This window comes from Rhineura floridana, chromosome 11 (genome assembly GCF_030035675.1).
Source record: "Rhineura floridana isolate rRhiFlo1 chromosome 11, rRhiFlo1.hap2, whole genome shotgun sequence".
Lineage (NCBI taxonomy): Eukaryota > Metazoa > Chordata > Lepidosauria > Squamata > Rhineuridae > Rhineura > Rhineura floridana.
This window is the reverse complement of record NC_084490.1, coordinates 3638378-3655435: the sequence shown is the minus strand read 5'-3', so window position 1 is coordinate 3655435 and position 17058 is coordinate 3638378. Positions and strand designations below refer to the sequence as shown.

Sequence of the window (17058 nt, the reverse complement as noted above, 5' to 3'; positions counted from 1 at the left end):
TCCGTCACCTGTCCAGGCCACTCCTTCACCCATTTGTCCCTCTTGGTTAGCATCTTCTTCAAGGCAAGTCGGCAGTTCCTCAGCACCTCTCTCAAGGTCCAGCGCATGGCCCGTTCCACGTCACACAGCCACTCCTGCAACAACGAGCATCAGCAAATCCATTCTGAAGGCAGACCGGGAGGGGGGGGGGCTGCGTAAATGCTCACAGATGGATTTCAATACCACTGCACAAAGTGACAAGGGGAAATATCAGAGGGATCCCACATTAAAGGATAACAACAGCTCCCTCCTTGACAGAGTCCCATCTTCATCACTCAGACCACCGTGGAACCTATGGAAAATCCTGGGAAGACGGGTGCCCCACAGCACGGCTCTTTGGTTCCATTGCTGGGTGTGCCTGCTGAACATGGTGGTTCTCAAAGTGCACAGATACACACTCTTAGCAAGGCAGGACGCTCCGTGAGCAGTAGAGAAAGCCGCAAGGGTGACAGTGGGAGGAAGTGGAAGAGGCGGAGGTTCAGGGGGCTAACTTGGAGAGACCCAATATGGCCTGTGGGCCACCTCCTGTTAAGGCACAAGAGCAGAGGGCCAGGAAGGGGAACTTTGAGCTAAACTCTGCCCACCTAGAATATCAAAGTAACCCCAAGCAGGGAGTCTGGTGGTCAGGAGAGGGAGGGAGAGAGAGAGAGGGAGAGAGAGAGAGAGAGAGAGAGAGAGCAGGCACAACATTCAAAGGCCTGGCAAGGCCTCATTTAGTGCCTGGCCAACTTTACAGATGCTTGCGATGCTTGTTATGTTGGATGGTGTTGTGGTATTTTCCACAGTCCAGGAGAGCAAGGATGGTGCTGGGCAGGGGGCAGAAATCACTCACCTCTACAGGCCCCTCCAGCAGCACCGCATGCGTGAAATCCACATATTCGCCATCCAAAGAGTACATGCCCAGGGCTTCGGATCGGCTGGTCATGCCAATCTGAGAGCAAAAAAGAGAGCAAGGATTGTTTTAAAATCCCAGTTACCTGCTTGGGGGTGGGAAGGTGGAGAGGTGCCTTTGCTAACTTTCCTGCCAAAAAAGACCCCAGCGTGAGGAAAGCTGCCAATTAACCACCAGGTTTAATGGACAGAAACAAAATAACTGAAAAGGCACCAAAGAGGAAGTGAAGTGGGCTGGAGGAGGGGGCTGCTGGCGGCCAAGTAGGCCATGGGGTATACCTTCTGCATTTTGAGACACTTAATGTTGTCAAAGCATTTTTTGAGGTGGGGCTGCACAGCTTCTGGGTTCCGTGACTGGCCCAAGATCTCCAGGAGATCATCGTTGGACAGAAAGTAGAAGCGGGGGAAGACATGGCGTTTGGTCTCTAGGTACATGTCGAGGGACTTTTGGATCTCTTCCAGGGCAGCGTTCATTTCCACAAGCTTGTCCAGCAGGCCTGCAGAGTGTACGGAGGGAGAGGGAGTCACAGAACAGTCACAAGTGGGCCTTACCCCTGGGAAAGAAACTCGCCTTCCTCAGCCTGCCCAGTGGCCTGCTGTAGGCCTTGAAGAGCCCGCAATGTCCAAACTCTCAGCTTGCCTCCCACCATCCCGCCCTCCCCACCCTGAGCTGTCCCTCATTTGGCTCACAATAAATCCCACAGCAACCCACAGCAGCAGCCAGAGCTTAACCAACCAACAACTTAGGAACTTCTACATCCGAGGTGGGGAATGTTTGGTTCTCCAGATGCTGCTGAATTACAACTCCCACCAGCCCCAGAAAGCATGGCCCAATGGCAAGGGATGATGGGAGATGTAGTTCAGGAACATCTAGAGGGGCTGTACAGATTCCTTATACATGGTCTGTATGGACACGCTAACGGCCTTGTGTCGCTTGGGAATTCTAAGAAACCTAAAAAAAGTGCAGTTCTGAAACGTTCAGTCTGCCACCTTGATTCAAAATGGCCTTCATGCTGCTGTGGGCAATCTCCAAACACGATGAAAAACCTGCTCCTTGCTGCTCAGGAGCCATCATGCAACGTTTGGTTATGGTATCTTAAGAGTTGTCCAAATGCATAGTGAACAAACACATGCTTTTCTGAAATATACAGCAGATGAAGCCGGTTTTTACCATCTGGGGGTCCTTCTAGCCCAGTCTCTTCTCCTCCAGGCTTTGTTTACTAATTTCTTTATTTGCATTTATATCCCGCCCTTCTTCCCAAAGGGAGCTCAGAGCAGCAAGCCAATGATAAAACATTAAGAACAACTTAAAAACGAACATCTTAAAAAACATTTTTAAAACAAAATATCTTAAACATCTGGGGGGAAAAACAATTCCAGTACAGATGCAGACTGGGATAAAGGTCTTTACTTAAAAGGCTTGTTGAAAGAGGAAGGTCTTCAAAAGGCACTGAAAAGACAAGAGAGGCGATGCTTTTCCCCATCACTTGCTACCTGAGGATATTTAACTGGAGACAGGTGGGACTGAATCGGTGGGGCCTCCTTCCGGCCAATCAAGGGCAGTCTCTCCCCACTGAGCTTTTGTCCCCACCCACACCCGTGCTTCCCTGTCCATGCCCTCCAGCAGCATCAGCCGCACCTGGGAAGTGTGTGGCACGGAGAGCATTGTTGTCCTTCACAAAGCGGTCCATGATGGTCTTCCAGCTGCTGTTGATGTGGTCAAAGGAGGCCGACTCACCGGGCAGCTGCTTGCGGATGTCTTCACCCAAGAAGATGTTCTGGGGATAGGAGGGGAGACACAAATCACTGGGATCCCAAAGTGGAGGCACCTGCACCTTTGGCATGAGGGGTCACCAGACCCTGCTCCCCATCCCTTGTCCGCAGTAGCATCACAGAGAACGTGTGAGGATCTCACCTGAGCCAGCTTCTAGGGCAGCCTTTCCCAATCAGTGTGCCTCCGGATGTTGTTGGACCACAACTCCCATCAGCCTCAGCCAGCATCGTCAATGATCAGGAAAGATGGGAGTTTCCCTGGTTGGGAAAGGCTGTTCTAGGGCAACAACTCTCTAGAGTAAGAGGCTACTCAAGGAGCAGGGAGAAGATGCAGCTGCAGACAACGACCCAGCAAATGGCCAGGAAGAGGAGAAGCTGGTTGTGAGGATGTAAGTCTCCTCTGGACCCTTGGTGGATTAATAGCTTCCCACAGAGCTTCTTAGGGACTAGCTCCAGAGCTCGATGGCTCAGCTCCTGCTCCCATGCTAAGGGTGGATCACAGGGAGGATCTGACTCTCCCCAGTTAGTGTGGGTTTCAAAGTGGGGTGTGGGGGAGCCCTCCACACAGCCGGGTGGGCATCCCTCAAAGGAACACCACATTTTCTGAACAGCAGGATTCAATGAGCCACACCTTCAATATTCCCTGAGGATTGTGGGTAATTTCCCTCTCTCTCTGTTGGAGAAACTAAGGGGAGAACTAATAAAAGAGTCCTTCCTGCTTTCTGCCTGAAAGAGAGATTGCTTCTCTCCTTTCTCTTTCCTCAGAAGACGGAGAGCCAACTAATGCCCCCTCCTATGAACTGATCACACTTCATGCCTGCTCAGAGGCCTGTCTGGTAGCTTCAGCATGGAACAGATGTTTGTCCCCCAAAGAGGAATGCTTCTCACGTCCTGCCTCTTGAGTTGCTGCCACCAAGTTTGCCTTCTGGAGACTGACTCAAAGAAGAAGGGACAGCAGCAGCCTCACCTCCAGGTACATCCACTGCCGCTGCACCGTCAGCAACATCTCGATCACCTCCAGGATGAGTGAGAGGCAGCGTTCCCAGCGGTCCACCTGCTTCTCAAAGGGCTTCACAAAGCGGGAGGCCTTCATTGTGGACAGGGCCACCTGGTTATCATCCAGTGCCAGGAACACATCTTCGGTTCCTCTGCAGAAACAGGGAATGTGTGAGCACAAGCCTTCCTAAACAAGGCCCAGAAACCAGACCCCTTGTGGGGTCAGAGCACTCATTCAAGATCCCATCCCTCTCTCTGGCCTGCAGCTGGGCTGGAACTTATGCCAACATAAATACACTGACATGCCCCAAGTTATGGCCAGCAAATTCTCATCTCACACTCCCATTTCCCCTTGAAATGGAGCCTCAAAAGGTCATTGCTTGGGGACTCTTTTTGAGTCCCACACTGGCCCAGAGTTCCTGACCTACGGGAGAAAAATGAGGATTTTCTCTTCTGAAGCTCAGCTGACTCCACCCCACTCCCCATCTTCAGGCCTCCCCTTCTGCCTGCAAGTGAGGAGCAACCAGACTTGTGTGTCGTGAGAAGTTTCCATGGCCCCTGCTGGCATCGCCACCTACATTCTCTCCTCCAAGTTTTGCCATGGGAAAAAATCTTGACGTAAGACTATCCTAGAAACCTCAGAACCAGCCACAGAGAATTGTATCATTTCATTCCGTGGGGCCCACTCGTTCCTCAGCTCGATTTAGATGGCAACTTTGGGCAGCAGTGCTGAGCAAGCTCTTTGCCTTTCCCTGGCAGACTGGGGCACGCTAGCCCTGCGGCTCCTCGGCATGCAGGACACCAAGCTGTGGCTCAGAGTAAACTGAGCTGGGCTCAGTCAAGCCTAGCAAGGGAAGAAGGGAAGCTTGGAGCTCTTAGGTTATCCTCTGCGCTTTGCAGTAAACTCCCAGGAGTGCAGGCTCCTATATCCCCTGAGTCACTTTATTTCTTTTGAAAATGTGTTCCCTGCCCTTCCATTACAGTCACGATGCTCGTGGCAGCTTGGAGCAATTTAACAACATTTACAAAAACATTTAAAAATTAATGAGAGACCACAGAAATGAATATCACCATGAAACCGAAACAAAACAAAACAATTAAAAAACAATACCTTAAAAGAGGGGGATCAACCAGTTACAGCTACTCAACCCAGCTGGCCAGATGCCAGGCAGAACCAAGAAGCCTTGACCAGGCGATAGGCATCAAGACAAAGCAGGCCAACCAAACTCCCCAGGGAAGGGAATTCCACTGTTTTGGTGCAGCCGCAAAGAAGGCCTCTTCCCGCCTCCCAGCCAACTGTCTCCCTGCACCACTGGTGAATGCAGAGAAGAGCCTCCCTTGCAGAACTTAAACAGCAAGTAGGGGAGCAGATGGTCTCTCACATATCCTGGGCCCAAACCATTAAGGGCAGGGTAGGGAACCTCTGGCCCTGCAGCTGCTGCTGGACTAAGACTCCCATCATCCCTGACCATCAGCTGTGCTTGTTGGAGCGGATGGGAGCTGGCAGTCCAGCAGCATCTGGAGGGCCCCAACACGTTTGCCACCCCACATTTAGGCTTTTAAAGGTGAGACCAGCACTTTGAACTGCGTGCCTGGAAACTAAGAGGAACCCAGTGCAACCCTTGCAAAATGGGTGTCCCAATGCCCACATTCTGGACCAGTTTCCAGAGGCTTTCCAGGGGCAGCCCCATGTACAGCGCATTACAGAAACCTGATCTGAATGTTGCTACGGCATGCATCACCATAGCCAGGCCCAACCATCCTGGATAAGGGGGCTGCCCTTCTCTTGCAACAGTGTTGAGCCACTTTCTGCAGGCCTACCTGACTCGGTGGTGTCCCTTCTCCTTGTAGGGCACAATGTCCAAAGTGGTGATGTCCCAGGTCTTGGCAATGTTTTCAAGAGCCTGTGAGGAGGGCAACAACATGACCGGTCAGGTGGGCATGACCACTGGGAAATCGCCTGCGCTGAGAGATCATGGGGGCTGCACAGCAGTGCACTCAGTTCCTAAAGAAGCAGTGGGGAATTTACTTAGGCCCAACAGGGGTCTTAATTTGGCCCACAAGGCTGTTTTCCTGAAGCTACACTCACTTGTCCGACAGGTACAGATAAAGATGCAAAGCCTTGCTGAAAGTGGAGTTTGCAGGCATTTGCAAAGCCCTGTTCCTTTGCCTGCATGATTTGATTCCAAAATGCTTCACCTGATGTCAGGGTGACATCAGGCAATTGACAGGTGGGAGGTCAAAATGGCTTGCAGGGGTAGCAGGAGACCAGGATCTGGCCTGCTGGATGGATCCAGTTCCCCATCCCTGTGCTCAGTGAGGGGATGACATGGGTCCCTCTTGGCCCCTGCAAGCGACACTCAGGCCTTCCCCCAGGGAGAGAGGACGAAGCAAGAGCAGCACCCAGCAGACACTACCAGCTCAATTGCCAGCTCCTTGGTGGCTGAAGCAGAGATCTCGCCAATCCTTTCCACGTGCTTATCCAGGCCCAGCTCAATGATGTTCTCCAGCCTGAAATCCTCAGCATCCTGATCAAATGTCCTGAGGACCAGATCCTTCACCTGATCCCAGTGTCTGCAGGGAATCGGAACGAATCAATCAAAGGGGCTCTCTATTTCCTGGGTGACCAAGAAAATTCAACTCTTACACGACATGGGGGGAACCTGTGGCCCTCCAGATGTTGCTGAACAACAACTCCCATCAGCCCCAGCAAGCATGGCCAATGGCAAGGGATGATGGGAGTTGCAGTCCAGCAACATGTGGAGAAGGTGCAGGCTCCCTATGCCTGTCTTAAACCTTTGCACCCTGTCCCTCAAAGGGCAGCCCAGGGAACTTCTGTCATCCACTGATTCTCAGCCTGAACCTCCACAGCATCTCCCCCTGCATGCCTTCCTTTGCTCATCGGCAGAGATGCTAATGGCCCAGTTCCAGGGGCTCCTGCCACTGGAAAGCCATTCTCAGCAAACATGGTGGCCAGGACTGGGGTGGGTGCTGGAAGCCCCTGCAACCAGCATGTATATGAGACACAAAATGACCCCTAGGATGGCCTGCCCACCGTTCTATTGAGTAGCTTTGCCTTAATGGGAAGCAGGGTCCTTTTCAACTCACAAAAGACATGCATTGCCTCTATCCTAAATCTGTGCTCAATTCTTGGAAGACTTTCGCAGGAGAGTGTGGGAAGTATGTATACCATTCGGTGCAGCTTTGGCCACATCACTTGAGATGTCTCCATGATCCACCCTTCTTTTCCAGCCCCCCTGAAATCAATGTCCTTCTACTTTTCCCCAAGGGAAGAGCCTAGCAAGTAGTCAAGCTGCCTACCTCTCCCGCAAGGCCTGGTTCCTGAGGTCTGTGATTAAGGGCATGGTCTTCTTAAACTGCTCAATCTTCAGCTTGGAGGTCTCAATGATCTCCCAGTTCCGATCCTAGAGTCAAAAAACAGACAGTGGAAGATTGCAAGAACTGGAAGGCTGAAAAGGATCTTTTGGCAGAACCAATACAAGGGATTGTAGACAATTGCCGCTGGACCATTCAGCGCTAGTTTTGTTGCACCTGGAGACCTTTGTGCATACCATGGACTGGGAAAAAGACAAATAATTGGGTGTCAGAACAAATTAAACCAGAACTGTCACTAGAAGCTAAAATGATGAAACTGAGGTTATCATACTTTGGACACAAAATAAGATATGATTCACTAGAAGAGACAATAATGCTGAGAAAAATAGAAGGGGGTAGATAAAGAAGAAGACCAAACAAGAGATTGATTCCATAAAGGAAGCCACAGACCTGAACTTACAAGAACAGGGTGGTTCATGACAGATGCTCTTGGAGGTCACTGATTCATACGGTCGCCATAAGTCGTGATCGACTTGAAGGCACATAACAACAACAAAACAGGGCCATCTACTGCAGCAGACGGGATGCCTCCACCCTTGCTTCTGGGAGAGTGCTTTTCTTAGGCAGGAAGTGTAGAAGGAAAGTTAGCCCATCCTGCAAAATGCCCTTGCAGGTCCTGATGGTCTCCTCTCTGCTTGAAAAAGGACCCCGGAGGCCCCAAGAAGGGTCCACTGGGAAGGGTCTCAGGTGACATCCCATGTGCCCCCCCGCCACATGTTTACCTTCAGCTCTTTGCTCAGCTTATTCAGCTTGCGGAAAAGGGCAAATGCCGTGTTCTCCATCACTTCTGTCTTCAGGGTCTTAAAGCTCCCTGTCTTCCACTCGCTCCAGTGGACCTCCCACTCCTTTGTGATCTCCCACACTTGCTGGATGTAATCCAGCTCCTGCAGAACAGATGGAAAAGAGGTCAGCGGCCAGGTCACCTCCTGTTCCACATCAGGAGTTAAGTTTCCTCCTTCCTTGGCGTGAGAAGCGGCGACTATCAAACCACGGTTGGTATCAGGGCAGGTGAGTCAGGACAAGCGCCATTCCTCTCTAGCAAGGAGAGAGAGTGGGGAGAGCACCGTACCCTCTCCAGCTTCTGCAGGTCTTTGGAGGCAGGCTGGTCGATCTTAAAGATGCCCAGGTTAGAGCGAAGGGTGTTCTCCTCTTCTTTCATGCTGGCCAGCAGCTGCCTCATGGCAGCAATCTGATCCAGGGCTGCATCAGCAGACAAGGCACTGGTGAAAGGACCTAGTTGGGAAAGGGAAAAAAGAGAGGCCAGTAACCCCTGTGCCCTTTCCTCCTCCTCCTCCTCCTCGGTTGGCTGTCCAATAGGATGAGGATTCTGGAGGAAGGCAATAACAGATTAGGGTAGCAGTGCTTGGTTCTAGCCTGTTGGGGTTTTGATTCCTGGCTTCAGATTGGGATAGCTGACCACAATATGCATTGGTTCACATGCTAATGCCCATGGGTACAGGAAGGAGCCCAAACTGCACAGGCCACAGCAAATCGTACACTAAATTGCACTGGTAGTGATGGTGACGCCTCCCATGAACAGCATGATAAGTCAGCCGGGGGGAGGGGCGGGCAGAGAGAGAGAGAGAGAGTGTGAGAGAGTGTGTGTGAGAGAGTGAGAGAGTGTGTGAGAGTGTGTGTGTGTGTGTGTGAGAGAGAGTGTGTGAGTGTGTGTGTGTGTGTGTGTGTGTGTGAGAGAGAGAGAGAGAGAGAGAGAGAGAGACTAATCCTATGCATGTTTACTAGAAAGTAAGTCCCACTGGGGGCAGAAGCTTTCTCCCGTGCTAACTATGTACAGTTTTGCACCTTCCCTCTTTGGATTCTCGCCAAGAGGGGGAATGAGGAGAAGCTCCCACATACATGATGCCCCCCTCCCGGTCTGTTCGGTCCTTGGCTATCTTTGCTATTGGCTTACAAGATGGCTGCAACTTCTTTGCAAAAACAGCTGCAGTGGCTGAGGACCAGGCAGAGGGTGGACAGGAGGCAACGGCGGCTTCTCCTTCTCCTTCCTGGAGGAAAGTGTGAGCATGGAGAGTGTGAGCTCAGTGCACAGTAAGCCCAACGGGATTTACTTCCAAGTAGATCCATGCAGAGGATCAGGCTATAAGCTTCTCTTGCGGCACATGCATAAGAGAGCCAGGAGGTATATTTACCAGCCAAAGCACTGGCTGTAGACCTCTAGTGAAGAGTTTAAAATGGCTATAAAACGCTTTTCATCCAGCCTGGACTGCTTTACAGATCCCTCCAAGAGCCGTCAAACAAGCAAGCTGCAGCTGAAGGGAAAGGGAGGGAGGGAGGGAGGGACAGGATTCTTTCCCTCGCCTGCTGAGGTGGAATAGGTGCTCTTGGCTGGAAAGAGTGGCCACCAAGGAGGAAAAAAGGAGGGGAAGAGGGGAGCCTGGGCTCCTCCACGCAGCTGCCATTCACCATTGGAGCCAAAGTCCTGGAGAAGATTCAGGGCTTTCTTCTTGAAGTCGTCTGCACAGTGGATGAGGCCCGTCTTGAACTTCTCCTTGTGCTTCTTTAGCATGGCTTCGCTGTCCAGGATGCACTGCTGGAAGGCCAGCCACTCCGAGTTGAGCTCTCCCAGAAGCTGCAGCACCTGGAACACAGGCCGGACAGGGAAGGGGGGCCAGGGAGGAGGAGGAAGAGAGCACAGAGGGAAGGAGAGTCAGAGCAGAAGGGGAGGACCACGGATGGGTCCCAGAGGGACAGACGGGCTGGCAGACATGGGGGAAGGCAGCTTTGCAAGGAAGGAAGACTCGAGGAAGAGTGTGACCCCCCCAGAGCTCCAAAACACCTGCTCTCTTGCTCCCCCAGCCCCCCTTCCTCAGGCCAGACATGAATCAAATTTGTGCCTGCCTCTTGCCCTTAAAAGGGTATGTAACCTAATTCTGAGATAAAAAAAGAGAAAACGACCCTCTGCGGGTTACGTTAGCAGGGAAGACCAGGAAGAGGCCACCAGCCTGCCGCCACCCCTCAAGAGCCCCCTCGTACCTCTGCCTCCACGGCCACCTCGTACTTCTCGAGGATGGCAAACTGCTCGTGGATGGGTGGGATCTGCCCCTCAATCTTGGGCAGCTCGGTCTGAAGAGTCTCATGGAGCTGCAAGCTCCGGCCCAGCTCCTCCAGGTTCTGCGGAGGGCGGCTGACACTGCGGGGGCAAAGGAGCGTCTGTCAGAGGGCGAAGGGGAGGCACAGGCAAGAAGCCCGTCCCCTGGACAGCTCAGCGGCACTCACTCGGCGGCGTTATCCTGCAGGAAGGCGTGGAGCTCCCTCAAGCGACTGGTGGCCATCTCATTCAGCAGGTTGGTGAGCTTGTGCTGCCACTCGCTGCAATGCTGCACCACCGCAGACTTCAGGTGGGAGCAGTCCAGGAGCACAAACTGGATGCTCAGCACCGTCTCCTCCTTCTGCACGTTGTTGGCCACCTCCATGTACCTGGCTCACACAGGAGGGAGGGGGGCACATCAGCTGCAGTCAACCGGCGGCCCCTGGTGGCTCCATGTCGGCTCTGGGTTTTAGTCTGGACTCTTAGTCTGGAGCTTGGGCAGCTCCTGAAAAGTTTGGACTAAAGCCTGACGTGGATTCCGCCGCCCCACTGACGTGGAGCCACCAACCGCCACTAAAGTCAGCCCCTTGGAAGAGAAAAAGGCCAAGGCAGGAGACAATTCAAGGGTAGCTGAAAAAGAGGGCAGGGGAGGCCTTTACATGGACATATTTTGTATTTCAGTGGATAGCAGGTCCATGTAATCACACAGGAACTCAGTCAGCTGCCTTATATCAAGTCAGATTATTGGGGTCCATCTAGCTCAGTATTGTCTACACTGACTGGCAGTGGCTTCCCACAGTTTCAGGCAGAGGAGAAGCCGTTGGGGACTGAACCCAGGACCTTCTGTGTGCAGATTTGGGCTCTGTCGCTGAGCTGCTGCCCTCTCCCCAGTCCAGCCTCCTACAATGGCCCACCAGAGGCCCCAAAGAGTAGCCCTCAGCAGGGCCTAAAGGCAGCAGCTCTCCCCTTCTCCTGCCCCTCAGCAACTGGCATGCAGAGCAGAGTGGCAAGCTGCTGCCTCTGAACTTAAAGCCCGCCTGCATGACAGGGAAAAAACGGTTTATAAAGCTGTTTGACATTCTGATTAAGTTTGCTGAACTCCTGAGCAGCAGATGCTCTGGAGCCACGGTAATGAATCTAACGTACCTAGGCGTAACCTACATAGAATAGCTGGGTTCTTTAACACATCGCACCCATCTAATCCTCAGTCTTGACTTGACTAGACTCTAAATAAGGTATCATTGGACTCAGATCTAAATATCCCAAGACGAATTCATTGCTTCAAATTCTAGATTAGCGAGGAAGGAGACTGGGGGGCCTGGTAAGAGCATTCTGAATCTAGGGTGGACTCTCTGGATAAGTTTGCTGGGGGTGGGGTGGGTAATGCTTTTAAGCAGAAGGGGGAGCTAACCCTCTGCCCCCCAAGGGTGCTTGTAGGATACAGACATGATGAGAGAAAGACAGACAGCTGTCTGCATGCACATCCAGTTCTACCGTAACAAGCCAAGTGGCCCTCAAACCATGTCAGGCCTGCCCCAGGGCTGCACAATGGGAGCATCCAGTTTGGGAAAGGAGAAGCGCCCCACTGAGTGACGTGCTATCAGAAGCAGAGCTCCCATTCAATCTCCCTGACTCATCGAAGCAAGGAAGGCTAGCAGGTGGAGGATCGTTTCAGCCCCAAGGGATCTTATTAAGTCTTCCTGTTTCATTTATTAATTCCCTGTCAATGGGTCACTAGGAACACAAAGCCAACCTCTATTAACAGGGATAGCAAAGAAACAAACAATCTGGGGCCTCAGAAGAGACAAATGGGGGCAATGGCAACACTTGGGCCCTGGCAGAGACAGATCGGGTGGAGGCATCCTTCATGCCGGTCCCTCATTACAGGTCCAGATCTGCCTCCATCCCATGCCAGGCCCATAAATTAGCCGCGTCAGGAACGCCGAGTCAGCAAAGCACGGAGGGCTGGGAGCGGCTGGTGGCAGGAGTGGCGCTGTGGAGATTTATCCTGTGTCGCAAGGCTTGGCTCCTCTCAGCTGCCGCTTCTCAGCAACCTCCTCACACACCCCCACTGGCGGCTTTGCCATCTTTGGGCCCGTGAGTACATGTGGGATAAACACGGTGGAAGAGCCCCTTGTGACAGGTTGCACTAACCTCCCCCATTAAAAATGTTTGGGTTTGGCTTTTTTTTTTGCTTGTTGCCTTTAATCTGGGAATTTATCAGGGCACTACTGAAGTATGCTTGAGAATGCGAGGAATCAAAAGTTCGTAAAAGATGCTGTAAACGAAACAGTTCAAAAGGCAAACAGCAGCTGCTTCAGAGCCCTCGCCAGAACAGCCAGCCCCAGGGACACCCTTGACCTGCCCGCGACATGGGGACGTTGCAGGGACACAGCTTTGCAGCTTCATCTCCCCTTATTTCTGAATGGCAGAAAACCTCGAACCACCAAGCAGAGGGTCCTCAAGTCCTCCACCAGACTTCTGTCTCCCTCTTGACTGTGAGAGTGGCAAACTCCTGGGGGTGGGTGGGAGAGGGGGCTGACTCTCTCTCTCCCCCTGCCTCCTTCTAAAGCACTCAACATGCTTGTTCAATAAATTATTAAAAGATTAAAGGATCAGGGATGGAATCCTTCCGTTTATCCCTCTTGCATGTACAGACGAATTGCTCTCGGCCAAGATGCCTTCATCTCCGTGGAGAGAAAGGAAAGGCCTTGGCCTGGCTCATCGGATGAGGAAGCGGGGTGGGGGTGTGTGTCTTGCTAGGTTCCCTACCCGAACTAGCCAGAAATGGGGGAGAGGATCTCTATGCATGGAGGAGATGCCTTGCTCTGTGAATTGGCCAGGTAATCTGGCAAAAAATAGATAGCAAGAAGTGCTTGATGGGAAAAAGGAAGGAAATCACTTCTGTAAGTTCTGGAGAGCCAACAAGTCTCTGCATGCTTACCAAAGGCAGAAGGACAAGTCAATATGTCCAAACTCAATATGACAGACGTGGCATGTCTAAGACCACACCTCTTTCCTCCTCCAAAGCCCCCCCCCGTTCCTTTATCTTTGGCTCCTCTCTCTCCTTTGTTCCCCATATGTTGTTCATAGCCAAATTGTATTGCTATTCCTTTTATAACACTGAGAAAATACAGCCCTCTCTCAGTCCCTGGACCACACCCTGATCCTCATCTCTCACCTGGAGCACTGCACTCTTCTCCGCTCTGGTCATCTGTTGTCTCACCTCGATCCCCAATCATCTATACAACACTGCAGCTAAAATCACCTGTCTCCATTGCCACTCTCATCACACAATGCCCCTCCTTACATTGGCTTCCTGCCCATTCTCAAATCCAGGAGCGGTGCCTTGTCCTGACCATCAACGCTCTCCATGGCTGGCTCCCCTTATTCCTCCGCTCTCCTACCCCAACATGCCCCCTGCCCGCCACCTTTGTTCCACCCACCAGCCTCCACCACCAAAAGGTCTCCTGCTCCATCAACCGACTCGGCCCTTTCTCCCATGCTGCCCTTTATGCCTGCAACTGCCTCCCAGAACACCTGCATGACACCAGCACCTCTTTATTTCCCTCCCAAAACCCAACCTTCTGTGACTCTTTCACACAAGCCCCTAGTTCTCATGCCCTCACGTAATAAAGCCTAAAACCACATCTTGTTTCCCCTCAACTCCCCTTCCTCCTCTTGCTTCTCCTGTGTCAAATTTTAGATTGTACTCTTTCTGTAAAGCACCAGGCATACTGATTGTGCTAGGTAACTAAATAATAATCATAATAATATGAAGTCTGGGGATCATGGGGAGTCCAGCTTTGTGCCGCTCCCCCCTGACAAGGGCACCAGACCAACTGTGCCTGCCTCCTGTCCCAAGGAGGAGGCACCCAGCAAGCGCAGAGACTGTCCACCACAGCAGGAAGGTTTTATTACAGGCCTGCCTAGTCCCTGAGCCAAGCTGTCTAGCTCCTCCAGCAAGGCCAAGCCCGCAGGGCAGTGTCTCAGAAGGGGGCCTGGGCTTCCAAGCCTATTTGCTGAGTCTACTGCAGCAGCTGGATCTTGTTTACAAAGCTCTTAATGTGACGTCTCCAGGGGGAGAGCTGTACAAACATCCGACTTGCACTCAGACTCTCCGTATTTCTCTCCCCAGTTTGGGTTTTTTAAAATCGCTTTTGACATTTGCATGGAAACAGGTTTTCTTCTTCCTGCTGCTCATTCCCCCAAAGCTATCGCTCAAGCTGCACTGAATTCCAGCCTCCTCCAGGGAATGGGCAGGGCAGTTGCTGAGTAGCACAGAGCAAGTGTTCTAAAGGAGTTTGGAACATAAAGAGAAAATGGAACGCCCTCCCCAAATTAGGCAGCAGGGAAAACACCACCAAGGCAGAGGGCAGGCCCTCCCCCTCTCTCCCACAGAGCTTCACTTCAGGGCTCAGAGACCTGAAAGGCTACAGAGTTTGTGGGTTGTGAGAGTGAAGCAGCCAGTTCTCAACCACAAACCTGAGTGATTGGGGTGGGGGTGAAGAAGGGAGAGTAACGTACAGCCTCCAGCTTACAACTTCGCCCTGCAGGATGGCCTCATGGCCATCTCACAATCGTATCAGGATGGCCTGATGTGATCATGCAACTTTGTTGTGCATGCTCTTGGCAGGATCCATTACCAAAACGGGACCACCCATCCACATCTAAGAACATCAGAAGAGCCTGGCTGCTGCCTCAGGACAGTGGCCCCTCTAGCCCAGCATCCTGTTCTCACAACAGCCAACCAGCTTGCCTATGGGAAGCCCACAAGCAAGAGATGAGTGCAACAGGATCCTCTCTTCCTGAGGTTTCCAGCAACTGGTATTCAGAGGCACAAGGCTGCTGATAGCGGAGGCAAAAAAATCTGGCAGATTTATCAGCAGTCCCCATGTCAGAGATGGCAGGAGAAACGAGAAACCTTGGTTGCCACAGCATGGCCTTCCATCCAGGTAGCCACCCACATACTCCTTCACTTGCTTGGAAGGGGGTATTCCGCCCCTGACCTCCAGAAGCTGATTGGGCCCTGCTTGCTACCACATCCTCCCAGAGCAGCTCTCAAGCCTTCTCTCTTGAATTGTTGCCTCCCCCTCATCCATGCCTTCTCATCACTTTTATTTCTCCCTCAAAGAAGGCCTTGCCTTTGTTCCAGAATCAGCTTCTGCCTTCCCTTTGGAAAGATTCTCTGAAACAACCATGCCTACACCTATGACTACAGATCTGTGCAATCCAACTTTTGAAGTATTGACTCTGCCATGCAATTTTGGCTTGTCCCTCTTAGAGCTCAAAATGAGAACTAGGGGCACCTCCTGACTTGAGTTTACTGCACAATCTCAGTGGTTCGCTTATGCATGTTTTTCACAGGGGCCCACAAGCAGGGCACGAAGGCAAGAACCCTCTCCTCTGGTTTGCCCTGAGCATCTCATGTTCAGAGGTAGACATGGGGGGTTCCACATGGCTCCCATGACTAGTCGCCATTTATAGACTTATCCCCAGCTGTACCCACAGATGCCCTCTTACCGAGCAGTGTCCGCATCAAAGGACGACACCAGCGGGTTGAGGTGCCGATAGCGGTTGATAAAGGCATCTTTGTTGACTTCCCAGATCTCTCGGTACACATCCCAGGTCTTCAAGTATGTCTGGAGGTGCGTCGCATTGGTCTGCATACCGCTGCTGATCTGTGCCTGGATTTTCTTTATGTCCTCATCCCGCTCTGAGGGAGGATAAAGAAGCCAGCTGCTGTGATGATGCTGGGACAGCAGCACCAGCAAACTACATGCTGCAGGAATCAGTGCCTTGCTGCCAAGCCCATGTTCTCCAACATGAACTTAGGCATCCTGCCAGGCAGAATGCAGAGCAGCACAGGGAGCCAGCCAGCAAAAGCCAGCAAAAGCCAGCAAAAGAGGTCTAGGGGTGATTCAGGAAATTTCAGGTAAATTGGTGGAAAGCATCATTAAAAACATTTATTCACTTATTTAAAATATTTATAAGCAGCCTTTCTGAACTACATCTACCCAAGACAGTAAAAAACAATATATCTATAAAAATGTATTATATTAATAAAAAAATAAAATTAAAAAATACAACAGTAACAATACATTAAAATATAAACCATTTATCATCATCATATAAAAGAACAAGTCTTGTGAAAGAAGAATCAGCATGGCTTCTGCTTCTGCAATGGGAAGTCCTGCCTCAGCAACCTTCTGGAGTCGTTTGAGAGAGTCAATATACACATGGATATGGATTATGTATGTGGACTTCGAAAAAAGCGTTTGATAAAATCCCTCATCATCAAAGGCAGCTGAGTCAACCTGGCAGATGTAAGATAAGAGGGTGGGTCCTTCTATGGATTTGTAACTCATTAAACAACTGGAAGTAAAGAGCTGGAGGAAACTTGCAGTTCTCCCTCAAGGATCTCTATTGGGACTGAGTGGTGCTTTCAAAAAACAAAAAGAAATGCCAGAGGGTCCAAAAGGATCTTTGCAAACTGGGTGAATGGGCATTAAAATGGGGGTTCAATGTAAACAAGTGTAAAGTTACACACAAAGAGAGCAAGAAATCCTAACTTTACACATACACTTGCAGGGTCTGAACTGGGAGCATCAACTCACATTAGTCTAGAAACCATGGATGGACAGCAGATTCAGGACAGGTAAAGGGACACTCCTCCTTCACACAACACCTAATTCACTGAAAACAGGAACTATGGGAAGTGCTCGATCTGGATCTGAACCATGGAAGGAGTGGAGGTGACCGGGTTAAACCTTTCCTTTTGCACCGTGGTCCCATGCCCACCCTGTCTCCCAGCTGCTCTCTACCCCAGGAGGGAAGCTGCTTTTGGCTACCCGGGCTGCCTGGTAAGTCACCCTCTCAGACCAAGAAGCAGGCCCTGAGGCACTCTGGGATGG

The 17058-nt window shown here is 51.5% G+C and overlaps 1 protein-coding gene across 5 annotated transcripts in view; it reads right to left on the bottom strand.

Annotated features, from left to right (window-relative positions):
* DNAH2 (dynein axonemal heavy chain 2) overlaps positions 1-17058 on the bottom strand; it is a 131281-nt gene that overhangs the window by 59454 nt on the left and 54769 nt on the right. For all 5 annotated transcript variants that reach the window (XM_061588226.1, XM_061588228.1, XM_061588225.1 and 2 more), the window contains exons 20-33: positions 15668-15860; positions 10333-10533; positions 10090-10246; positions 9520-9694; positions 8165-8328; positions 7818-7979; positions 7021-7124; positions 6117-6273; positions 5521-5603; positions 3671-3851; positions 2570-2708; positions 1210-1427; positions 872-970; positions 9-134 (exon numbers count right to left, since the gene is read on the bottom strand). In XM_061588226.1, the coding sequence (XP_061444210.1) occupies positions 9-134; positions 872-970; positions 1210-1427; positions 2570-2708; positions 3671-3851; positions 5521-5603; positions 6117-6273; positions 7021-7124; positions 7818-7979; positions 8165-8328; positions 9520-9694; positions 10090-10246; positions 10333-10533; positions 15668-15860 (2159 nt within the window). The remainder of the gene's footprint in view (positions 1-8; positions 135-871; positions 971-1209; positions 1428-2569; positions 2709-3670; positions 3852-5520; positions 5604-6116; positions 6274-7020; positions 7125-7817; positions 7980-8164; positions 8329-9519; positions 9695-10089; positions 10247-10332; positions 10534-15667; positions 15861-17058) is intronic.